At 40.4% G+C, this 26941-nt stretch overlaps 1 protein-coding gene across 1 annotated transcript in view; it reads left to right on the top strand.

Annotated features, from left to right (window-relative positions):
- Positions 1–20167, top strand: part of LOC137606329 (reticulon-4 receptor-like 1) — a 97516-nt gene extending 77349 nt beyond the window's left edge. Inside the window, exons 2-3 of the mRNA XM_068331543.1 lie at positions 15965–16419; positions 17265–20167. Of these exons, the coding sequence (XP_068187644.1) occupies positions 15965–16419; positions 17265–18164 (1355 nt within the window). The 3' untranslated portion in view covers positions 18165–20167. The remainder of the gene's footprint in view (positions 1–15964; positions 16420–17264) is intronic.
- The last annotated feature ends 6774 nt before the right edge of the window (positions 20168–26941 follow it).

Raw genomic sequence — 26941 nt, 5'->3', positions numbered from 1 at the left:
GAAACACGGCTATTAATTACTAGCAGTTAAATGTTGTGAGGGCTATCCTAAGGCATTGTAGGACAGGATGTAAACAGCAGCTGAGCACAGTGGGAAGATTGTATGTTTGAAGGTGTGTGTGTGTATATATGTGTGTGTGTGTGCGTGTGCGCGTGCGTGTGTGTGTGTGTGCCTGTGTTCGACCATGGTATTGTGTGTATTTTGCAATGTCAGAGTGTAATCGCTGTGCGTGTTTTGTAAGGGCCAACCAGAGAGGCTCAGATAATATGCTCCACCACAGGTAACACATCCCTTTGCAGTGAATACGCTGTGCAGAAAAATCTATGATGCTAAAGAATTGGACAAAATGGCTTCAGAAATCCAATTTCCCAAACCTGCTCCACATTCAGGAGGGAATAAGTCTTCCCACGGCATTGCTCAAATTCCTTTGAGAGGACATTTGCCAAGCAGTGACTTTTATTGTTGTTATTATTTTTAATATAAATTTCTGTTGCACAGCATGCTGTACAGCATACTTCTGACAGAGATCAGATGAGTTAAAGAATCAATTATGAACTGATGGCTGGGTGTACGAGCATCTGTAGGAGCACTGATTAATTTATTCATGCTGCATATGAGCTCTGGTTGAGTACACATGCATATCTGTGATAGTGCTAGTCAGTGCACGTGTGTGTGTCTATATGTGTCTGCGTGTATGTGTGTGTGTTCCCATTCTCAGCTCTGCAAATGCTCATTTATGTTTTTCCAAACGTTTTTTTTTTTTTCATCCTTTTCACTTCAAAGGAGCTCATGGAGCGCTGAGGGCCTTCTAACATGTGGACTCTAATTGAAGAAGGCAAAGAGTGAAAGAAAGGAGAATGTGTGTGTGGGGCACATATGTGTATCAGTGAGACACTTAACCATCAAGCAAAGATCCTACAGCAGAGAACACATGTGACATTTTGTGTGTGTGTGTGTGTGTGTGTGTGTGTGTGTGTGTGTGTGTGTGTGTGTGTGTGTGTGTGTGTGTGTGTGTGTGTGTGTGTGTGTGTGTGTGTGCTGGCAGTAGAAGGCTTCAGTTGTGAAAGGCATCAAAATAAGTACACACAGACTTTTGTTACTGCCATTCCTCACCTGAACCTGGAAATAAAGGTTACCTTCACAAAAAGCGTCAGTGCTCAGTTTTAATTTCATTTTTCTCAAATTTCTTTCTTTCTTTTTGATCAAATTTGTTAATCTTTATTATTCTAGTAATTTGCATATAAGATAAGGTAAGATAAGATAAGATAAGATAAGATAAGATAAGATAAGATAATCCTTTATTTGTCCCACAGTGGGAAAATTTACGCACCACCACAGTGGGGAAATCTGGTTCTCATGTAAAATGAATGTGAAGTCCGTTGGCATGCACATATTGATTGGTTAGGTTTCTGATGAAATCATTCAAACAACAACAACAAACTGAATAAGTAATCATTTGTGAGACAGCCTGTGTTATTTTAGGCATCTTCTTGCCGGGTATAGCAAATTGGAGCATTATCATGTATGGTGAAGACCATATCTAAAGTGAAATACTGAATAAATACTGAAAAACTGACTATTGACAGCTGATCCTCTAACCATACAGCATGATGATCTGTTCAGGGCTTGGGCGACAGTAAAGTTTAGTAACCATCATCCTGTTGCCTCTAACATCCTCTATGAGGATTTGTCTTAACTGTCAGTATAGATTATGAGACACCACAGGTGCATTCCTTTAGTTACAACAGTAAAGAAGAGAGATGATTGATATTCTGGAGCAGGAGAACAATAAACAGATTCCCTTGTAATTATCAAGTAGTATCAATGAGAACAGATGCATCATGAGTTCAGCTGTATTGAAACAATACGAGTGATCGCAGACAACAGGAGGGGATGGATCCGAGGTCTTACCAGAGTTTTTTTCCACCTGAAAAAAAGGTGCAGAACAATGGAGGAATCACTGATCACTGATCCATCAATGATCTTAACTTCTGTCTCACACAGAGCACCTAGTTTTAGAAAGATCCCCTAAATGAAGCACTTGCTAGATAAAGTGTCTAAACTCAAAGCCACCCTCTCGAGGTCAGCCCAAATTCCAGCACATTAGGGAAGAGTGGGAGTGGAGGAGAGGGAAGAGGGAAATTAGAGAAGGAATGGAGGAGTGGGAACAGAAAGATGAGAGAGGGCTAAAGGAAGATAATAAAAAGCAGGAGAGACAGAGGATCCTGTAGCCGAGGTGATGTGGATAGGATGGTCAGATGCATGAGATGCGGGGGAGGACGGAGTCGTGGATGTGCATTCATAACTGAGTTCCATCTGATGTGTATGCTTCTTGGCATGATGTACAACATGTGCATCAGTTAGATTATGTGTATTTTTGAGTAGCACATGAGACGAATATATATCATCACACGTGCTTGTTGGGGTATAAATGTCCTGGATGTATTGGCGTGTGATGTACTCCGGTGTGGTGATGTGATTTGTGTGTGGGTGAGTTGTTGCATGCCAGAAAGTGTAGGCTTTTGTGTACCTGTGGGTTATTTTTGGCCGCTCATGTGTCAGTTTGAGATGTGTGTGATGTTTGTGGCCTTGAGGGAGAAAATCCAAACATTTTTTGGGTTGTGATGAGTGTCGTTGATGAGAAAAGATCACACCGTCTCTCTCCGTGTTACTCGCCTCAGGTGAGAGAAGAGTCACACCGCCTATAATACAGTTTTTAAGTTTAATTCACAATCCTGGTGTCTTTTGTAAAAATATCCTTGAAGGTGTGTATGTGTGTGTGTGTGTGTGTGTGTGTGTGTGTGTGTGTGTGTGTGTGTGTGTGTGTGTGTGTGTGTGTGTGTGTGTGTGTGTGTGTGTGTGTGTGTGTGTGTGTGTGTGAAATAAAGAAAAGAAAAAGAGGTGAGAGAGAAATTTCCTTCTTCCATTGTGGCCTTTGAGGCAGCTTGAACAATTTGACGCTGGCAGACCCAAACTAGCTGATGACCCAACTCTAAACTGTAACCTACCCACTTATTCTTCCTCAAAAGAGCTTTTTCACTCAAATAGGACAAGATTTTCTTCTAATTTGTCCCGTCTGGGTAATCAACCGGTTCAGATAATGTAAAATTTGTTTGTCAAAGCTTTGAATTCATCAGCCTTTAATCCTCTGCTGCAACCCCAAAGCATTGAAGGTGAGTCAGAATTTCTTGGGTGGTGTTGAAAGCAGCGAAACATGACAGAAACCCTCAAAAGTGAGAGTCAAGAGAACTAAAATGTAAACTACGGTCAGCTGTAAGGAGACAAAGACAGAAAGCAGGAAAGGCCATAAATATTTTGGCCTCACTGAAAGAAAATATATGAACAAAAGGAGGAGTAATTCACAGTGATTAAAACTGGAAGCTAATGAACAGGGAAGATTAAAACAAAGCATGAAAAGCAATGATGCATTACTCACCTATGGTGGTTGGATTGGGTGTGGAAATATTTATTGTCAAGGAATCTCAAGCATATTCTGAATGATGCAGACTGATGCCACATCATGCCTGATATGCACCCATTCAGACAACAATGCAAAAAACTTTCTGATCCAGTTTGTCGTGTTTGATTCAAATGAGAAAAACCTAAGACCTTCCCAAGTTTAAACTTCATAGCTTTTGGTTTTCTGAATCCTTGTGTGTCCTCATCAAACTTAAAGAAATGTATGATTACATGCGCTGGTTTGGACACAGAAAGACAATGTCTCCTTGAAATGGCCTTAGGTTCTGGTGATAGGATTAATTTTTCCATTGCTCTTCACATACATTCAACACATTTTATCACTGTATCAACTCCTATCATAACATAACATGATAGGCATTGATAGGCATCTTGAATTTCTGTATGAAGGCATAGCGAGATTAACACGTTCTCACAATTTTACAAAATATCACTCTATTTCACTTTTCTTTGAGTAACACTTATATATTCATCATATAAGGCAAAAGGAACTAAATATGTGCTATAAGCTGTGAACCAAACAGCAGGTCGAGTTTTCAACAGACACTGAGTCAAACACTACACGGTTGTGTCTTTTCTGTTTGGATTCTGCTCAAACACTTATTACGGATTATGGATTTATTTGTCTGTATCATTTACAATAAAGTAACTGGAGCAAGTAGTTCAAGTCGTTGTTTGTGCTGAGGTCATGGGGAGTGGAAACCATACTCGACAAGTACACCCCTGGATTTTGGGATGTTCCCACTGGTCATGCACAAAGGTGAGGGGAGACGTGACAGTCTTTTGAATTGGGATAATGGTGCACAGTAGGCAGTATCTCCCTGTAGGCGTTCATGGTGTTCCACACATTTATGTGCATGAAAAGTGAAGGAAGTAGCCGTTTGGATACTGAGAAAAAAAGATCCGGATGAGAAGCTCCAACTCTTGCCTGTCAGAGTGTTCATATCAGGAAGTTACAAAAAGTGTTGCAGAACTCCGACAGTGCAAAGGTGTGGAGGCAGGAGCGTTGGATGCTATTTGATGATCAGGTAAACATGATGTCTGTTATCTTTTCATATGAACACCACCTCTGAAGCTTGAGACAGGCTAAATAGGGCAAACAAACATCTTTCACAACACTTGCAAATGGGCTGCATTAAATGTATTGATTTTTGGTTGCTGCAATTTCTTCAGAGGCTTTGAATGCTTCCTGACAATATTCACTAACCGGAACACTTATAACTTCTGCACAACACGGTTTAAAGCCCTGCGTCTTAATTGCCTCCAAAGTGAAGCATATGTTTGGTTTAACGATGAACAGGATTGCAGTACAAACAGTGAGCATAATGCTCAACAGCATAGACAATGATTGCACTTTGTGAGTGGTTTAAAAGGTTTCTGCGACTGTTTTGACATGCCTAAAGATATTACTGTATCATTGGAATCCATTATATGTGCTGGAATTCTAAGCTGTACAGTCAACGTCCTCAATGGAAGGGAAGGCTACAGACTTTTCAAAGCCAATCATAAATCCCATCAGAGGTGGAACATGTTTTCAGAGGACTATCTCATTAAATATAAAAGAGGACCTCGAAAATGGAAGGCAAACCAGTTCATGTTTCAACAGGAAAACAGAGCGGGATCAACATTACAAACCAGACAGCAGAACCGGAGCAAGATGAGACATTTCCAGATGATTCCAGCCTTGACAGGAGCCAAAAAGCGTGACTGATGGCCAACCAGCAACCTTCAGATTAGCCAGATCCAATGAATGATAGCGGAGGTTTCACCGACACACTCTTCTTGCTTCATCCATTTCTCTTTAGCTGATGGAGAGAAGCTGTGACACCTCCTCGTGTTCTTCCATCATATATCTTTCCACCACCTTACCCATATTTCCTGACTGATGTCTCATCTTTGCTCTTCTCTTGTCATTTCACCTGAAAGTATTTTCAACCAGAGGCACCGTGGAAAAAATGCCAACAAAGAAGGGTGGATTGAAGAGGGAGTCTAACATTTTGCTATATTAATGTCGCCTGTGCTAATGGAATTTGTGAGAATGTTTGAATTAATGTCGGTTGAAAGCTATTGGAAATGGTTCATTTTAATAATCTGGATTTAAATGGAAGGGGTTGATCCAGCACAGCCTACTGTATACGTAGATGTGCTCTCAAGTTATTAATCATTTTGTTGCTGTGGGTTCCACATTTGTCAGTTGCCGGACTCAGTTTGGAAAGCAGCACATCAAGCAATGACAGTTGAATAGCACTTAAAACCATTCTCCACGGGGGGCCAGTTTAATGAGAGATCTGCCGCCCATCTCCCCTTCTTGTTTGGGCCAATGAATCTGGAAAATGGCCAATGCCTGCCTGTGATTGGCTCAGGCAAAGCAAGCATGTGAGAATAGTGTGTTACCCAGCTCAGTGACAGATGAACTCTTGGACATGTCACTGTGTTGAAATCACTCACTTCACTTGTTATTCTGTATATCTGGATTTGTAACCCTTCATCACACTCGCCTTCTTCCTCCTTCCTGCTCCACTCTCTTTCTTGAATCGGTGCATGTCTGATTTACAAGTGTAATCCCCGAGCATGACGGAAAATTCTCCCTCCGAGAACCTCAAAAACAAATACTGTGGAAACAAGGTGCAAGAGCGCAGACAGTTATTGCTATGAAATATTTATGCAATAATATGTCCTGATGTACTTTTAACAGTCTTTGTAATAGAGACAGATGGGAAACTAAGTGAACAACAGGGAGGAGAGAGGAGGAGGGTGACAAAGGGTGATTCATGCATGCAGTGTAGAGAGCATGGAATGATTTAGTCACAAGAAGAGGAAGAGAGATTTTCCTCCTGCAGTGGGAATTAGACAAACAGCTATTAAGAGAAGGACCAGCTAACCCCGGTGCTTCACTTTCCTTTCCTCTTTTCATTGGCCTGTTGAACAGGCTCATTTCTCGTTGCTGCCCGCTGAGGATTTCTGCCAAAGTGCGTTCTAGATGTAGTGATGGTAAGACACAGGAGAGCAGCCAGAGCCTCAGCTGGAGCTGCTGCTGAGTGTGTTGATGAACACACACATTCACAGATACGTATTGAATATACACACCATCACCAGCAGAAACAGATGTATTTTGCCAGCTCAAGGTTGGTGATTTTTGCTCCATCAGATGTATGCCCCCGTGTGTGTGTGTGTGTGTGTGTGTGTCTGTGCGTGTTTGTGTGTGTGCTTTGCAACTGCTTTACAGCCTTTTTTTTTGACAAAATACACCCATATTTTATTCACCCAGACTCTGTGTTCTTCTGCTTGCGGACAGAAGACTCAATTTGCAGTAAACAAGTTTCCCTTTCAAAAGGAGTGGCTCTGGTACTCATAAATCTTCAGGTACTAGAGAGTCAAGATAAAAATTAAAAGATAATTCAAATACAAATACGTGCTCCTGAAAAGCGATTCAGAAATACGCTGTTTCTTTTCATTCTGGATGTGTGCTTACAATGAACAATCAACAATTAAACATTTTCACTGTATTTTTGTGCACGTTTATCCTCTTCTCCTGTTTTATGAATAGTACTTTCCCCATAACACTATGTAAATTTCATGTCTACATTGATTCAGAAGTGTGTGGGTCTTGACCTCCTGTGTCCTTGTGCACCTGAATGAATTACACTTTAATGCTGGAGGAGAAGGTGCCCCACTCATCGAAGTCTGAACATGGCCCCGTGTCCTATTGACACGTGTCACCCTGTCAGTCTGTGTAGTCCTCATGGTTTGGGAGAGGCAGGACAAGACAGAGGACAGTGGTAGTTTGCTCCTGCTCATGTCATTAAATATGCCCGGAATTTAACAGGGAAAGCTATGACCTGCATCATCCGTTTATGGAGTGTGTATGGGAGAGAGGAGGGTGGGGCAAAAATTTTCGAAGAATAATTAGAGCTTGATTAGAGTTGAGATAAGCTTAGCCTTTCAAATGACCCAATTACTGCTTGCAAAGAAGGTTGAGGTTATTTTTGCATTTTCGCTGCCACTCAATCTCTCCGCCTCTCTGCCTCTGCCCCAAATCCCAGACATGTATAGAAACATGTGTGCCTGTGTTAAGCATGTGGCTTTCTTCAAAATGTCCGACCAAAGGGTCACACAAGCAGACAGACCTTAGACAGTAATCAACAGGGGAGAGAAGACCACACAGGACCAACACTAACAATAAGATAACTTGAAAAATAGCTTTCAAGCAGGTTTTCTCTGATTTATTCAACAGACGAAGTACCACTTAAGGTGCTCCTGGATAATGAACATCGATTTTTCTTCCAACTTCAAGCACTTTGCCTCCCTGCTGGACAAAGTCAGACAACACCGGTGTGATAGAGATCCTCTGGGTTAAACAGTCTGCAGTATCCTGTTTTATTGAGAAACTAAAGGACTTTACTGGTGGATTTGAATTATTTTATGCATTAACTATGGATATGTCCCATAACATTCCTAACTGTAAGTTCCATCTTTTCCATAACGTTACCGATGTGCTTGCTGTGGGCATTCGCCTCTTCACATGGGTAGTCTATCACGGAAAGTGCTTCACTGCCATTTTTAGGCTCCACATATTTCCAAGTGAGGATCATTTTGAAAATACTGACTGTCTGCAGGGTCCAATTCATTGAAAAACTCTTGTGTGCTTTAAAATTTGGAAGTAGTAATGTCGGCTGTAAGTAGATGTCATTCTGCCAATAATTGCTCCATGAATTTTTAGTTTAACGTCCTTTAATTATTTTGTTTGACCAGAAGCCCAGAAATACATTCAGTATTTCACCCATAAAATAAGAAGATGCTTCAATTTAAGAAGTTGGAGCCATTTTGTTATTTCATACAGTCATTTACACACATTGTAATTGTTATTGATGAGTGTTTGTAAATAGACTCAAAACTTCATTGTTTTTTCCAAAAAAATTTTTTTTTTTGGGCAAAGGTAAACTCTCGCAAAGTGCCTTACTAGTTTTTACTGGCCATAAAGGCTCGTTTGTATGTGTGTGTGTGTGTGCGTGTGTGTGTGTGTTGGACTTCAAACAAAAGAAAGTGTGACTACAGAGCAGTGCCTCCGTCACCACAGAGAATCTGTGGTTCAGATATATTGACTGGATTCGTCTTCGGTATGAAGATGAATGCAATGGTTGCATGCTACATTACACGAGAGGGGAGGATTATATAGTGCAGATATTTCAGCTGTGTATCTCCGGCAATGATGCCATTTAAATCTCTCATTAACTCTACCACAGATTTATCATCATTTGAATGAGCAATTCTGAATGATCTTTGGGATTATGCTAAGCTAAATCAACCATCAACAAGACGAGCAGCATCTACATTGACTCTCTTAGTTTTCTGTCATCCCTCACCAACCTTTCACACTCACTGCCTCCAAGCTATTTTTTAAAAATAAATTCCACTCATTTTTTTCACGTTTCACCCTTTTTACTCTCTTTGCTGCTCTTAATTTGAATTCTTTTTTCCGTGGTGTAATCCTGCCATTGCTGCCTAATGAAGGTTAAATATCTGTGTCTGGGTGTATGAGCCATGTGTGCACGTACTGCATTTGTACACATACCCGACAGACATGTTACATGCTATTGTTTCAATTGATAACATTTTTATTGAGTCAGTCATCATAATCAGCTGTGACTGATCAGGATTAATCAAAGATCAAAATATTCATATCTACTTAATTTAGCTTTTGTGGAGAGTTCAGACGAATGCACGTGCGAGTTCAGCTTGGTTTTTATGATTTAATAAGATGTGGAATCGGTTCAGTAAAAAGGCTCAGGCAGTGCTTGTCACAGACTGGCTATTATATTCATTGCATCTGTCGGGTGATAGAGTACCAGCATACCTGCATGGCTCCATCTAAACATCCATCTGGAAGATTTTTTTATCACAAAACCTGCCGTTAAACACGCCAGGATGTCTCTTCAGTCATTTGCCCCACCACTGAAAATCTGTGCTGAAATTACAGGAAGAACTTGGAGTCAAATTTAGTGAGGTGTTTTATTTGCATTTAAAAAAAAGGAGCACATTGAGTTTTCCAGATTAATAGTGGCTATTAACACCTTAATGTAGGCGGCCCTAGTTATATGTAATCAGTATGCAGGAGTCTACCTGAAAAAGTCACATATATGGTTTGAAATTGATTGAAATTTACAGTTGTGTTCTGTGCATAGTAGACAGACATTTACACACCTACCTATATAATGGTCTGCACTTTGCAGCACATACCTGTCATCTCCATCATCCATTTTTAGCTGCAGCCTTCCTCCTTCTCTCATTCTCTCACAGTCCCCCACGCTGTGCTTCTCCTCCTTGCCTTTGCTTTAATGTTTTAAGATCTCCTCAATCGCTTCGAGTAAGATATGGCCTAGTCTTCCTCTCTCCTCTGCTTTTTCCCCTCCCTCTCCTACATTCCTTGCTTTTTCCTTGCGTTTGTGAGAGTTGAGTGGCAGGTGTCTCCTGCAGATGCCAAGTTAGAGATGGGAGGCAACTGTGATGATGGCCTGACAAGTAGAATGTGTATGTGCTTGCATGTGTGTGTGCTTTCATGTGCACATTATGATGACTGGAGTTTGGGGAGTGGTGGAGAGAGACAGACGATGGAGATGACTCTTGTAATTGATCCCTGGCTGTGCTTGATGAAGCTCTCAGCAAATATCCAGCCAGGAAGCTAAAATGAGAATTTAGATGAGTGAGTGAATGAGTGGAAAAGATCATTCAGAGACAGAGAGAGAGAGAGAAAGAGAGATGATTGAAAAGGCATCAGAAATGGACAATTGCTTGCATAAAGTGAAGCGATGTGGACACCACCATCCCTGCGATTATGAATCCGGTCAACTACCTTAACTGATAACGCACAAGCTTCTGATGATAGACATGATGATTCCAAATAACAGCAGTAAATTTTCAAGGTCAAGGAATTTGGTGCTGTTCCTTATTTTGGCATATCTATGTGAAATGACATCATCAAAGTGTCATCATCATTCTTTCTATCATGCGATAATCTGCATGTTATCATGCAGTAATTATTGATACCCTCATTGTGATTCAATGATTTTGCCAGAGGTTTGTTGTTAAACTGTGTTTATATGATTAAATTTTAGTAAAACCTACAAATAATTCCGAGGGAATGATACTTAGTAAAGGTTTTCGGTTTGGGGTTGTTTTTATAGTTTGAAAGGGAAATTTGGTTTTCATTGCATTTATTAGTCTCTTCAATCAAAATGTTCTTGAACCATGCACGAGTGGCATACGAACTAACTACCCATTTTACATCCAAACAGGGAAATGGTTAATGGTTTGCGGAAGAAAATCTGTCCATCATATCCTCAGTAAGAACCATTACTGATTCAAGCCATCTGTCTGGAATCCACAGAAATTGAAAAATATTAATGTCATTATTTTTAGCATCTGCTATTTAGTATATAAAAAATCAGCAGCTTCCACACACTCAGAGCTAAGACTGATGAAACTTCTACAAAGGAGAGATGACTGTTGCATAGCTGTTTTTCTTGATCATGGTTCCAGCTTTAGTAAAAACTCTATAAATCAATACTAATGATGTTGGTTTGGTTGCTGATATCGTCTTGCAATATTGCAATATAATTGATTATTCTCAAACCACACAGATAGTAAACCAATTACAGTAACTGCATTTTCAAGGTGAGAGATCACCAAGTACTTCCCTGCTCCACCATCATCCTCATCATTCTCCTCAGCATCATCATCACCATCATCATCATCATCATCATCATACTTCACCACAATATGTAAAATGATTTTCTCACTCGAGTTTGGGCCTTCTTAGAGCTTTGACATTACCATCTGAACATCAGTCTTTCATGAGCCATATTTCTCATTTTTTTCAGAAGTTTGGATGACTTTTTGAAAAAAAGAAAGAGATGTAGCAAAGGCACCTGGCTGTTGTGGTTTCTGTCTAAACTGCATTGCAACAAATTAGTGGACGAAATGAGATGATCAGCAATTTCATGCTGTGTGTGCTTTACTTTTGGGTGCTCACACACTAACTGAATGCACGTAAATAAGAAGATGATGTCTGTGAGTCTGACACACACACACACACACACACACACACACACACACACACACACACACACACACACACACACACACACACACACACACACACACACACACACAGAGGAAATGATGAAGTCAGACTAACTTCTACTGCTGTAATAATGAATAATTTCCAGATTGTGATGCGTCTGATTGAAATATTTCTTTCCTTTGATGTTTTTTGCTTTTCCTGCTGTCATGTAATCAAATTTGGAAATGATTTACCGCAGTGAAACATAAGAAAATTAAGCTGCTGCCCACATACTGCTCTCCATCATCACAATGGAATGCCCCAGCTAACAAAACACCAAAAATAATAAATATTAAGAAGGTGTGGCATGTCAAATGAGCTTTGAAAAATCATACCTCTTCACCAGGCATTCACAACAAATACAAAATAGTTCAATGAAAGCTCACCCCCATTCATTTTTTTAAAATTCAAACCAGTAGACAGTGACATGCAGAGGGAGGAACTACTGGTGAAACAGATTTAATGTACCTTGATGCTGCATACTTGGTGTTATTACAAGTTTAAGTCTTGGCTTATTGCCAGCTTGATGTCTTTGCTAATTGCTGATTTGCAATTAGTTGTGCATATTGTGTTTTTCAGGCGGCGTTAGTATCATGAGGCTGAAAGCAGTCGGAAATCTAGTGGTGTAAATCCAAGAATGTGCCGACATAGAATTTTTGGCATTTGAAAAAAAAGGTTTTAATAATGTAACACAAGGTATGAACTGTTTTTATTTCAGAATTGTAGATTGGGCTGTCGTGCTGAGAGCAGACTGTGCATTATTTGTAAAACATTTTTTTCTGTTTCGCTGTACACTCCATATACTCCTTTACCAACACTATCATTTAATACAAATTATTCAATTTATGAAGCAGATGATGAAGAAATAATATGACTGGATGCTCGTGTGAGATTTGTTACCCTCAGTGTCAAAGTCATACAGCAGTTAACAGATTGTGTATACAGTATAATGCCATCGATTCTATCTTTCAATCAACCACCCTATTCTACCTGTCTATCCACAATTAATCTGCATAATGAGATGTAAATATGTTAACACATGCCTTCTGCAGATGGGCTTAACCATACACAGCAAACATGCATAACTATGGTCCCTCACTTTTTCTGTTATACATGGGCGCTCTATTGCATAAGAAGTAGCTGTTAGAGGAAATCATCTGAAAAGATAAAAGACGCAAAGGGGAGAAGAAAGGGAAATAAAGATATAAGATGATCAAAATTCAAAGATGAAAAAGAATGCAGGGGTAAACAGAAGGAAATGAAGCAAGAGCAATTGAAAATGCAAACGAATGCTAGGAGCACTATCACGAGTACACACCAAGCAGACTGAAGGCTTGTTGAATGTAGAAATAATTAATAGGACTGGTGGGGAAAAAGCCAATTTGGGAGCTTAGTATTGCAAATGTAGACTAACAGCTGAAAAATCACAATTGTCACGTAGTCGTGAAGCAGTTGAGTTTTGAACATGGGAAATTGAAATGATGCTTTACTCTCAATTAAAGACCCGTCTTTGTCCGCATGTAGAGAGTAATTCACCAAGACATGAAGACCAAATGATGCATAATGAGGAGCTTACTTTAGCTTTCATTTTCATAATATTTTTAAGATCACAACGTCTATGAGATCTTCTATACAAGTCAAGCTCAATCGAGGGCTGTCAATGGATTATATCAGAACACACCTCGCTTAGAGCTCACACTTTATGGCATAAAACAACTCTATAACTAATTGACAGACACAGCAGACAAGCCAGAGCAGCAAATGAAGATAAAGCTATGGAGAAAGGAAAGTGTAAATGTTTTGGAGAAAGGAGGCAGAGAAGCATAACGTGAAGGGCAACAAAGATTAACAGATAAAGCCGAGGACAGGAGATGAGGATGAAAGGACAGACAGATAAAATCACTTTGATACCCCAGCAGACTGGATTCACACTGTATGTTCCAGTTTGTAGTAATAACATCTGACTCAAACCCAGGGCCAACCTCTGTGCACAAGTCTGGAGTTTCATTTTTATTATTCAGGCCTGCTGAAGTACAAACATCTGTATGACATGTCTCACGAGAAAATAAAATGTCTTGAATAGAGCAGTTCATGTAATACTGCTCCATTTGACTTCAATTTAATGTAACCTCTCTCTCTCACCCTCTCTCTCTCTCTCTCTCCAGACATGTTGTGCGTGTGTGTGCATCCATCTGCATGTATGTGTGTATGACTTCGCTGTAAATAGCATAGCTGTTCTATCATTATTTGTTTGTTGGTTTTAGTTTGTTTGTTTCAGTTTATCTCTAATAAATGCAAACACACTTTCTTCTGCCGGGGGGGTTGCTGCTTGCACTGTTTTTAATTATCTTCACGTAGCCCACATGAAATGCATATATGATTTCAGTGCCAGAAGATTCAATTGTGTACTAGTTTTTGTTTATGGGTTTTCACATCTTTTCTGGTAAGTCATTCTGAGGCTATATGGCTCTGTCAGACAGCTATTTGCCAAATGATCTTCACAATGGCATTTTCACAATGACGGTGCTGATGTGATAATATGTACAAAGATTTGGTTTAGCGCACGCTAACCTCTACCAATAAAGCAAAGCACGGCTGAGGCTGATGGGAATGTTGTGCTTTTCAGGTGTTTTCTCATAAACTAATAGATTAGAATAACAGAGATATTAGTATTGAAAATTTTCATTGTAAATGGATTCCACTTCATCCAATTGGGATATAAGTATGTACATATGAATATCAGTACCAATTATCACAGTGATTCAACCAGTGGCTGTATCGCTACAATCAGAATGGCAATCATCAAGCTCATGATGATGTTTTATAAAAAGTCAGGGAATCATCAATGTCGCTGAAGCTCATGCTCTGTGGAACATGAAGGTCTCTACGAAATTTCATGGAATTGATGCATGAACTGTTCCCTCTAGCAGCACTCAGTTTAATGAATAATCGTGTAAACATAAACTTGTGTGTAATACAGTATACGCTTTTAAAGGAGGCTTTTTAATGAAGATGGGTTTGTTAAAACCACGCTTTGCAGGAACAATATTTTTTTTTAATTCTTACAGACTAATAGAAGCAAGCACATTATTGATTTGTTGTTTGTGCAGGCCAGAAGATATGCTGCTGTGACAACAGCTGCCGTGTCATAGGTGTGTTATTTTTTGGCAGGATGGAAAGGTCTGACTTGTCCAATATATGAGAAACACCCTAACTCTCACGATGTGGCTCAGAAAAACAACGTAGTATAGAAAAAGGCTTATGACAAGTAAACACAAGGTGCATGGTTACACAAGTGTACAGAGCCATGCAGGCACATATGTGCTGTGCAGGAAAACACAGCATTATCCTCTACTGGCATTTCACAACATGTTGTTCTTTACAGAGCAGCAGTGTCCTGGTCAGCCTCACATCTGTCCATCACATCTGTCCAAACAACACAAACAACACATACAAGGTTGGACACGTCAGTACATGACATTCATACAGCATCTCCCTGTATTCTCTTAAGAGATATTTTTCCTTGGCTCAGGATGCAGGCACCTTCAACTCTTTATTCTTTACTTTTCCAGTATAGAAAAAAAAAAGGCATGATCCGAGGTGGAAAAAAATGAAATGAATGACTGAGACGAGGGTAATCTGGAAACAAAAAGTAATATCCATTCCACAGATGATTCCTGTTTCATCTTCCACCTTCTCTCTCTCCCCCTTTATCCCTTTTTGTGGATATATATTACAGTTGTGGTGTGTGCTCACTTGTAAAAGCAGGAGAAGCATTGATTTTCTGTTGCCTTCAGAGGATAACCAAAGCTTATAACACTGCGCGTTGTGCAATATGCTTTGTGTCTCTCTCTCTCTGTCCATACCATATCATCAATATTGGTGCCAGACAGACACGAATAAAAATACTTGCACCTTTATTGCAATTACACTACAACACAATTAAAAAAAACAACAAGATTCCACTAGATGTTGTAGGACATTCAAGGTTTTTGCAGAATGCAATGTTTTAATTCAGACAGTTAAAGATGAAGATAATATCAAAGGTTACACTGTGATGCACTGTTTGGGGATGATGGAAATGTACAAGGAGTATCAGCAGCTGAAAAAGCAGATGCATGTTTGTATGTGCGTTCATGTGAGTGTTTGTTCAGGATTTGTGTCAGCGTTGTAATTTGTCTGCACTGAACCATGCCAATTGTTGTCTTTGTAAATTGAGAGCAATGAGTTTTTCATTTAAAGACGTATCTGATAACAGCAGCTCTGCTGTATGAATTCAATTAATCCAGCTCATCTTTGATGTTTTCTTTCCCTCATTCTCTTTGGCTGTTTGTTTTAATTTCATCCTCCTCTCCCCTTGTCTCTCAGGTTATGGTGGGGTGGAGTTACTCTTGGTGCTGTGTGGCCTGGATCTCTCTCTGCCCTGCCCTCGTCACTGCATCTGCTATACCTCGCCCAGCACCGTCTCCTGTCAGGCCCACAACTTCCATGCCGTGCCTGAGGGCATACCCGCCCAGAGCGAGCGTGTCTTCCTGCAAAACAACAAGATCCAGCGACTACTTCGTGGCCACTTTTCACCCACCACCACCATGCTGTGGCTTTATTCCAACAATATCTCTTACATACAACCATCCTCCTTCCACGGCTTTGACCGCCTGGAGGAACTTGACCTCGGGGACAACCGCCACCTAAAGGCCGTTGCTTCAGACACCTTCCTGGGTCTGGGTAGACTACATGCCCTGCACCTATACCGCTGTGGCCTGATCAGCCTGCCTCCAGGGATCTTCGCAGGCCTCCATAATCTTCAGTATCTCTACCTACAGGTACATGGATAATAGCTTCCTTTTATCTCTACTGTATATTGCATCTGCAGCCACAATCGTATTACAGTGTAATCTGCCCGTAAGCCTGGCTCAGCACTTACTGCTTATGAATTGGATGCCGATCAAATGTTAGCATTTATTCTTAGTGCAATGAAAGTACTGCAAAGCAGCTCTCACACTAAAATAATCTACAGTGCAGCCTCTGTGGTCTACCACCATAGGAAAACAGTATGGGTTTAATATCTGCTATAATGCATGATTTCATCAATTACATGGTGGGTTCACGGAGATAAAAGCTTCTGAAAAGATCTTCCCATTCATATTATTGATTGAGAAATCAATCATTTGTCACACTGAGAGAGTTGGGTGAAGGTTACATCTTGAATATTTGATAGTATTCTGTAACAGTTTGATGCAACAGCTCGTCTAATGTACAGAAAAAAACATCCCTTGTGTTTTGGTCGCCCATGACTGTTGGCCACTCATTTCATTTGACCTGAAATGAGCCACACAAAAATCAGTGATGGAAATTTTTCTTGTTTAATGTATTCTTTGTTAATGTACTCTTTGCATGGAGAAAAACTCTCTGGTTTTATTGGGGGGTTTTTTATGTGGTGTTAAGCTGAACTAAAAGCAACACAAGGACAGGGTATTGATAAGAAAAAGATCAATGTTACAAAAGTTATAAAGATGTTTTTTTCAATAGTATTACATTAAAATGTGAATGATTAGAAAATAATTAAAAAATAATCCATTACATAAATAAATTATGATAAGTGATGTTTGGTGCAACACCCTACACCCTTTTTTTTTAACCCTCCATTTTTTCCTCCACATCCTGGCAGGACAACCAGTTAGAGTTCCTGGAGGATGATTTGTTCATCGATCTACTGAACCTCAGTCATCTCTTTCTGCATGGCAATCGACTGTGGAGCCTTCGTCAGAACACTTTCCGTGGTTTGGGAGTCTTAGACCGCCTGCTTCTACACCAGAACCGTATCCAATGGGTTGATCGCTTAGCTTTCCATGATCTGCGACGGCTCACTACACTATACCTGTTCAATAACTCCCTGACTGAGCTATCTGGTGGTAGCTTGACTCTACTGCCGGCCCTGGAGTACCTACGTCTTAACGATAACCCCTGGGAATGTGACTGCAAGGCACTGTCACTTTGGGATTGGCTGCGGAGATTCAGAGGCTCCACGTCGTCAGTATTGTGTGTTTCACCACCAGACCTTGCAGAAAAAGACCTGAAAATGATGAAGAAAGAGGAGCTTCCCAGTTGCATGTCAAATGAAGGTCATACACGTGGCGCCCCCGGTGGAGAAGTGGAGCATGGAGAGTCATTAAACCACCTGAATCGTCACAGAAACCATCAAAACCACCATCAGCGGCCATACTTGCCCCATGGGGACCAGCACAACTTGCCTTCACCCTCTCCCCTGCCACGGCCACCGAAGGGAAGTCGCAGAAACTGTACCCGCCGGGGCCGCAAAACAAAAGGGGGCCTCAATGAGGTGCAGGTATTGCAGGGGGAGGGGGAGAAAGACTATGCTGCAAAAGGAGGTAAATATGACCTATCAGCAAATGCAAGGAGGAAGAACAAGTGCATCCCCAGAACTTCTGTTGGCCCACCAAGTGGGGTCCAGAGAGCCAATAATAAAGCAGGGTCACACCCTGGATATTATAAGATCTGTTTACCCTCAGCTCTGCTGCTGTCACTCATCTCTGCGATCCTATGCTGAGACAGGAAAAGGACACTTTTGTGCTATTGATGCAACCATACGATTCATTCTCCTGAAACGTCTCGCCCCAGTTCTTTAAATGAGGCATATGTGCATAATATTGTGCGTACATGACTGTGTATGAAGAGAAATATCCAATATTCACTGTCAAGGTGTCCCTGTGGTGTTAAGGCAGGGAAATATGAGTTATAATAAAACCACGGAAGTCAGGGAAATAATTTAGCCCATAGCTTTGATGATGTCACCAAGGAAAAAGCAGGAAAACCTACACGCGTCTCTGTGACATTGGTTGCTGAAGTTATGTATGTACAAAACACTTATAAAAACTGTATAGTCACACAGAAACATAAACCAATGACTTATTGACATCATAGCAAGAAGAATGAAAGAAGGAAACAGTCTAAAATAAAGTCTCCACTTGACACACTCGTGCTCAGCTCACCTTCCATTCATTAATTCCAATTCAAAGGCACCATCACTCAGCTCCTTGTGATCCAGATAAAAGATGCTGTACACCCAGTGAAGTGAGTTAATGGTTTGACATTGATAATCACAAGCAGAATAGTAAAAAACTAATGGTAGAAAAAAAAGACAAATGATTAAATATCACAATTCAAACCTACAATAAGTGGATGGGAGCTGACTGCTGTAACCAGTGGCTCTGCTGCCGTCTTAATTTTATTATAGTAAAACAAGCCTAGTTATTCTTTCCTCAACACAAGCATCCTCTCTATTTTCAGGTATGGAGCCTACAGAGGTGACATCTGTGGTGCGTTAATAGTGGAGTTTAATGTCTCACAGCATGCATGCAGGTATTTAATTTTAAGGCATATGTATATCATTGGCCTTTAGCCTAGACATCACTGCAGTTGTGACACATTCACAGAATTGACACCTCTAGTCCTTTGTAATGGACTGCTGCAACAAATCAATCCTTTTAAAAGCCATTCAGGAACATAGCAGTCATGAGAGCCAACCAGTCAGATTTTTTAATGATCGAGTTTCTGTGTTTTGGTTGTCATTAAAAAAAAAAGGAAAAAAATCCATGCGGGTAGAACAACAGTAAATGGCCTGGAGAACTAGTGGCTGACGAGGACAAAACATGGAGCTGATGGATGGATTCATTCTTCACCCTCACTGGCTACAAAACATGGCCTCAACAACCCTGAAAGGTCGAGACGTGTAAGTCACAAACCCTATGGCTCTCAGAAACTCCAATGTACATTCCTCTGAAGAGCTTCAGAGGGAAATTTTATCCTTCAAGCACAGATGATGTAATCCAATAGTCACAGAAGGCATTCAAATGCTGCAAAAAAACAGCCCAACAAACACGGTTGAGTCATGATGACCACCACAAGACTGCAATATCTCTTTGATTGGCACAATCAATCGCTGATAGTGGAAATTAACTGCAGACTGCGAGAGGATCATCCCAGAGAAATGAAAAAGACAAACTGCAACTGAATTTATTTATTTTTTTGTTCTCATTGGTGTGTTTGGTGTGATCCAAAGCAGAAGGACTTGACAACATGTGAGCCCTGATTGTGGAGTTGGAGTTTAATGCTGCTAAGTCGAGAGAAGCCCTTGCTGAGGCTCAGGATTCATCTTCACAAAGTCACCAGGAAGAGGACTGTGTAAGAACTGGAGTATTTCAACAACACACACCCTTAATAAAGCCAAATCACTTTCACAGCCTTTCTGACCCACTGTACCTCTCCCCACCCCATCATTTCAGGGCATACCATTGCTCAGTTCCAAAAGAAGAACCCTGTACATATACTCACAGATCATTGGTGTACCTGAATTAGCCAGTAATGCTTAAATTGACATTATTTCTTATTGAATTACAAAATTATGAATTTTATTTTAAACAGGAGCTACTATTGCATACAAAGGACAGCCTAGCTAAAAGGTTAAATTTGTTTGTATTGTTTACTGGCAAATGAAAACTGTAGAGTCTGGAATCAAAAAGCAGGGGATGCATTCATACCTGCCTGTATGCTCCCCGCTGGGCCCCGCCTTTTAACCATGTAAATGTTGGGGGCCATCAGAGATCTGTCTGACACATAAGATTAGAGGCCCCTACTGGTAAACTTGTTTGTGCTGCTGTAAACCCAGAGGTCATGTAAATTCTGTATGTTTATTCCAGTGAGGATGACATTTTTGTAAAAATTAAAAGGAAAAAAAAATAAAAGAATCTCTGTTGTGTCTCACTAGTTCCATATAAACATAAACAGGGAACTAGAGGCTTGAATTTTATTTTTATGTAACATGATTCCTACCATTAAGCCATTTTTTTTAAACGTTCTGCCGTTTTGTGTTTTGCTGAATCATTCAAGATAAACAGTGTACTGAACCGGCGCTCTCCTGCTCCTCCTCTATCCATTTCTATCCTCCTCTTCATCACGCTGCTACTCCTCACCTCCACTCCTCCCTCCCTGTTTGCTCATTCTCTTTCTTTCCACCTCCTTTCCTTTCTTCTCAACCCTTGCTTCTCCCCTTTCCCCTCGTCTATCTTCTTATTCTTTTCCTCCTTGTGCAACACAAATGTTTTGTATGTGATAATCAGACAATGCCAGACTCAAAAGCTGTTTATAAATAACATTAAACAGGAAATGTCCTCAAATGGCTGAGGTAGTCTCTGTCTGTTTGCCTCCTCTTTGTCAGCGCTGATGCACAAATGTCTGTGCATGTAAGAGTGAATGTGGCTAATAGCGACCCAGAATGAGCCCTGAGCCTGAACGATAAGGCAAAAGAAAGGAAAAAGGTTATGGAGGTAAAGCAATAAGTTCATCCACTGCTGGGGGACAAATCAAAAAAAAAAAATTCTCTACATGCATTCATTCACTGCATTGGGACTGTTGGCTCACACAAGCACGCAAATTCACAAATAGACTCACCTGTCGAGCTGTGTTAGCTGTTAAGGTGCGAGAGAGGTGTCTTGTGTCAGGTCAAGGTGGGGTCAAATAGAGACTCGTGTGTGCTATGTCTGCTTTCATTGTTTACACTGTGTTCACTTCTATGCATTTGCACTTTGCACCGAGCTGCTCTATGCAGGTGTGTGTTTGTGCACTATGTGTGCGCACCCACCATTGTACTAAGAATGCCCACTACCATGGGAGATCCAGCCTGACAGCCAGCCAGGAAAGGGGGAGAAGCATGCCTCTGAGATACAGTATCACTACTCTGTTTGTGAAACAAAACTGACAATAGCAAGAGACAGAAGCAGAGAGAAAGAGAGAGAGAGAGAGAGAGAGAGAGCGAGAGAGAGAGCGAGAGAGAGAGAGAGAGAGAGAGAGAGAGAGAGAGAGAGAGAGAGAGAGAGAGAGAGAGAGAGAGAGAGGAAGTAGGAAAACCAGGATTTAAAGGCAGAGGGGTGGAGACATCGGTGAAAGAAATCCATGAAGTAGTTATCAGTACAGAACAGACCAGCAGCCACGGGAGAGGGAGTAGGCATAATATCTGTAGCTGCAGCATCAGCTTTGAGTTGTGCTTGGTCAGTGACAGCATGCAACCGAAGACAAGCCGGGGCCACAGTTTACATGTGTTCATCCATGTAGAGACAGAGCATGTGATGGAGAACAACATTTAAATTAAAGGTCCAGCCTGCTATGTCAATGGGTCCAAACAGAGTTTGAAATAAATATCAGTTCGTAAAACAAAAGTCTCAAGAGTAAAGATGTTAATTATGACGTGATTTCATGCAGTACTGCATATATACTTGGGCGTATATTCAATGACTGGAAAGGAGGGTGGAATAAAGATTTAAATGAATAAAAATAAAGTGACATTAAAAATGAAAAACGGAGTAGAATGGTGAGCAAAGGAAGATCTCATTGAGGACGAAGAATGGGAAAAGGAAGTGAAAATGGCAGGAGGAGAGAAAGTTGAGGTAAAACAATATGAAGGTCATTAGGAAAAAATGGAAGGGTGATAATTACAAGTGAAGAAGGGAAGGAACAAGAAAGGCAAATAAATTCAGGAAGGAAGCATGAAGTGGAAAAACAGTTGGGGAAAAAATGAAAGAGGGACAATTGATAGCAAGCAAAAGAAGATTCTGTTGACGGAGCTTCTGGAGGAAAGGATTTGAGAGTGAAAATGAGGTAGCATGGAGAGAGCTGTGGAATGAGGAACGGACAGAGAAATCATCCTCATTGACACGAATGCCAGCTTCATGATCTAACAGAAGAAAAGCTCCTCCATTAGTTCAGTCCCTCAGCTGAGAATCGGAAATAGCCGCATGTGAATATTTACGTATGCCTACGTTCCCTACCAAAGCCAAAGAGGCCAAGCAAAATTGATTTCTCTGTGTGAGTCCCTTAAGAGTTGAGACTTAGCTAAAGAAAACCTGAAAACTGCAGGAGGGAGAGGGAAAAAAAGGAACATAGCAATGCAGTTGATGTTAGCAAAGTGGAAAACTACATGATGGCACCTTCAGTCAGTTTCAAATCATCTGTGCTCTCTTTATTCTAATGCGTTTAGTTTTTTTGCCACATTCAGTGTTTCTTTGGTCTATAGAATGCACCCCCTATGGGATTTCTTATCATATACCAGCTTGCATGCCTTACAGTATTTTCCTGTAAGTGCCTTTTAACATCAGCCATCTTGACACTGCCATACATCCAGAAGGCAACACTGCACTAATTAGAAGCAGATATTTGAATTTATTTAGAAAGGAGGTCAACCTTTACAACAATAATGAACCCAAGTGAAGATGTCATGAAATCAGAAGCCACGAGCCTGCTACTTCTGACTTGATCCTTTGAAAAATATGCACTGCCTTTTTGAGTCAAGTCACGTCTATTCACACGTTTTTATTGATGACTTCTTTTACTCCATCTCAGTCTCAATCCAGCATATTGACCTGTTTTTTATTCAATAATAATGCAGTATATATTACTGTCAGAGTCCAAATATCACATTTTTAAGTTCATGTGCATGTGAACGTCAATGAAAACATAAACATACACAATGGTGTGTATGTTTAAACACTGCAGTGGCAAAGCTGTACATGTGTCACAGAGATTTCATGACTTTTGCGGTATTACATCTTTATGAAATATTTGATCATGTACAAAGAATGGTTTAACCTTGTAAAACCTTCGTATCTGTGCATTTTTTATGTTTCTAAGTATATTTTTCATGCTCTATCCCCTCGACCAGACAAAACAGACGTGTAAATTAAGTCAAACAGACCATGCATACACATAATTGTCATCCTACTAGATCCCAACTGATGTATGAATAGCAAATAAATAAATAAATACATAAAAGCACAATCAGATATGAAGTTAAGAAATCAGACTCAAGGGATTTAAAAATGCAGGGCTGTATCTATTTGCACATTTACTTGGGTCGTTGCATGAAAATAACAACTTTTGTTTTGAGCCTTATTAACTTTTAGTGACTATGTTGATTTAATCAGTGAAAAAAAAAGATACAACATTTCAAAAAACAACAACAACCAAAGATAACTTAATTATCTCAGGTGACACAATTTGAGCACAGAACTTTTGAAATCAGTTGAATTAGTCTGTCCTGCATTGGTAGATAGCAGAAATCCTTCCCCTCAATGACTATTACAGCTTCCAGAGACGGTTATCCAGTTTGATGCGACCCATTCAGTCAGAGCTGATTCGAAGCTACTGCAGTCAAAGACTTTCATTTAACCAACATCACAGGTTTTTAAAGTCTGGCCCATCCAACTGTGACATCATCCCCCACCGGAAACTGTTCACAGTGGTGTAAGTCCCACAAGTTTCACCTAATTTTCTTATTGTTTTTGCATGAATGGGCGTATAGTGGCATCCAGTGGTCTTAGTTGCTGGAGTCGGGCTGGCCATCGTATGTTTCTGGGGTGCTGCAGGGGGATATGTTGCTACTGATTCTGGGTCACTACACATGGTTGACCAAGATGCTGGCAGGCTGTTTTTGTTCCTCTGGCTACATAAAGCCAGTGCAGATGCACTAATGTGGAATATTGAGTATCCACCACCCTGGCAACATGTCTGGTGGACTGCTCTACATTCGGCATGTCAATAGACTCATTCAGACAATGTCTCCAGGGCAGAATTTCACCTTTTTCCTGCTTCAACATGTATGAAGTCAATCAAAACACCATAGGGTGTATGTTTTTTTACTCCCTTGGCACCTGCAAAGGTAGTAACAGCACCAGAACACACCTTTATGTGAACATGAGGTGGAAAGCCAGGGCAAGGCAGTGATGTTTTGATGACATTATGCAAACCAGATGACTTCAAAAGCAGCTAATAGCAGGTGGCTGCTAACCCAAACAAGAAGCAAATTAAAAGTGAAAATATCATCAGATCGAGGAGACAGAACAGCATTTGGGAATTCCCTAACATCAGTGGAGAGGACGAGACATTAAGAGTCTGACTAAAACAGGAGAAAATCAAACACATTTTGGATCACACAGTAGAAACAGATGCATGCAGACATCTAGTCATGTCTTACAGCTTTGGCAATCCACCCAACAGGATGCATTCACGTAACTGTGTGTGATTAGGACAATCAAAGCACAATCAAATAAAAAGCACGTATTTTTACTTGCATGTTAAAACAGAAACTGTGTTTGTATGTTGCACGCACACACACACACACACACACACACACACACACACACACACACACACACACACACACACACACACACACACACACACACAAAGATCTTAAATCAAGATCCTATTCAATCAGTGTGAGGGGTTTCCCTGGGAGCAGTCAGTCAGTTGTTGATGACCCACTGTAAGATCACAATGTGGCAAGAAAAGCATCATCAATGCGAGTATAATTGAAGCTCCATCCACAAAAAGAAAGAAGAATGAGAATTTTTTTCTTTTTTTTTCCAATTTAATTCATTCATATAACGTCAAATCACAAGATAAGTTATATGAAAGCACTTTGCATAAAGAGACGGTCTAGAGTCTGGACAAACATTTTATTCTGTAGAACCCCAGCAATCCCCCACATGCAAGCAACAGTGTGACAACCTAATTCTCACACCACAGTGTGTGTGGTTTTCTCTTTTCTTTCAAGGTGTGTGTGTGTGGGGGGGTAATTATTTGAAGATTTTTTTAATGAGTTATTTTTTAAATGCTAAAATTCATTGCTGTGTAGTTAAAAAACTTGTTGCCATTTTTGACGCTGTACTGACAATGGATCAATATTTGTGCTAATCATTCCCATCAATTCATTCAGTTCCAAACGCATTGAAATCAAAAGGAATATTTTATGTGAATTCGATTTTGAGATATTTTGATATGAAAAACTGAAAAACTGCCTGAAGTCATCTAGAGATGTGAACTTGTACATTTGATTTTCCACAGTAACATTACAATTGGATCAAGTCAGCATTGCCATTCAAGAGATGACGCTTATGACTTTTCCGCTTATAGGACATGTAATGTGTATTTATGTAGCAGGCATTAGATTTCTTCGGAAAGATAATCATCAACAAACAGAAAGTTGCTTCCTTACGCCTGTCAAAAACATTTTTGATCACAGAAAATTAAAAATTTCATCTGAAAATTTCTCAATGGGCAATTGAACAATACTTTCTAAACTGGTGCTGGGCTCATTACGACAAGCCTGAACTCAAACGGTAGATAAATCTCAGACAGTACCCAATGAATATGTACATATAGATGTCTTAGCTGTGATCTCAACATCCTCGTCAAGCTCACACCATTCTCAGCTCAGCAGATATCACAGAGTGAGGATAAACTTTCAAAACCACATTAGTCACAGAGCACAGCAGAAGATACTACATAGGCACCGTTTGGTTATTTTCTGAAAGGACAAATCCAACTACTGCAGGGAATATGCCATTTGAAGAACTGATATGACTAAACTAGACCCAGGAACCCACCTGATTTGTGCCTGAGGGCTAAAACATGTCTGTGTTCATCACACAATAACGTGAGGAATCTCTGACTGTACGTCTGTTCATCCGTCATGAAAACGATTCATTTCATTTTCTTCAGACTTGGAATGTTGATTGCTGTGGGATCCAGGGAAGTTGTTTGTCTGCAGTTTGGTCAAGTGGCATGTTCAATATGAATTAGTTTATTAAAAAAACCAAACAACAACAACAACAACAACAAAGAATCATGTGAATGGCGCCCTGTGCTGCAGCAGAGGTAAAGTTTCTCAACAGTAGATGTATACAGTCTGGGCACTGATGTCTTCAGCATGATCTGTTCAAGAAAGTTGAACTCCACTGTCCTTAGAGATGATGGAATACCCTCTGTGACTATTTATCCATTTATTGCTTTTTTGTTTGTCTTTTATGTGGCCCTGATAAGAGCTGGGATTGCAATAGACTCCAGCAGCCCCGAGAACACAATAAGTGGCTGAAGACAAGATGATTACATTTGAAGAAAACGGATGGATGGATGGATGGATGGAATGGATGGATGATTGGATGGATGGGTGGATCCTTTCTGGTGCATCACAGTAGCACTGTTGCCTCATAGCAACCAATGCTCTCAGTTCAATTCTAATGTTAGATACAGTTTTTACGTAAAATGAAAGTTGTCCATTTAATGTGGTCTAATGTAAAGTCTGTCAAGACTGGGTGGCATGTTGTTGCAGTGGGTAGCGCTGTCGTCGCAGAGCAGGGTAGTTCCTTGTTTGAGTCCCGCTCTGTGCGGAGTTTGCATGTTCTCCCCGTGTCTGCTTGGGTTCTGTCTGGGTTCTCTGGCTTCCTCCCACCTCCAAAAATATGCGCTTCAGGTTAATTGGCAGTTCCAACTTGC

Source organism: Antennarius striatus, chromosome 13, assembly GCF_040054535.1.
Source record: "Antennarius striatus isolate MH-2024 chromosome 13, ASM4005453v1, whole genome shotgun sequence".
NCBI lineage: Eukaryota > Metazoa > Chordata > Actinopteri > Lophiiformes > Antennariidae > Antennarius > Antennarius striatus.
The sequence above is the reverse complement of the archived record's forward strand: the minus strand, read 5'-3'. Positions and strand labels throughout refer to the sequence as shown.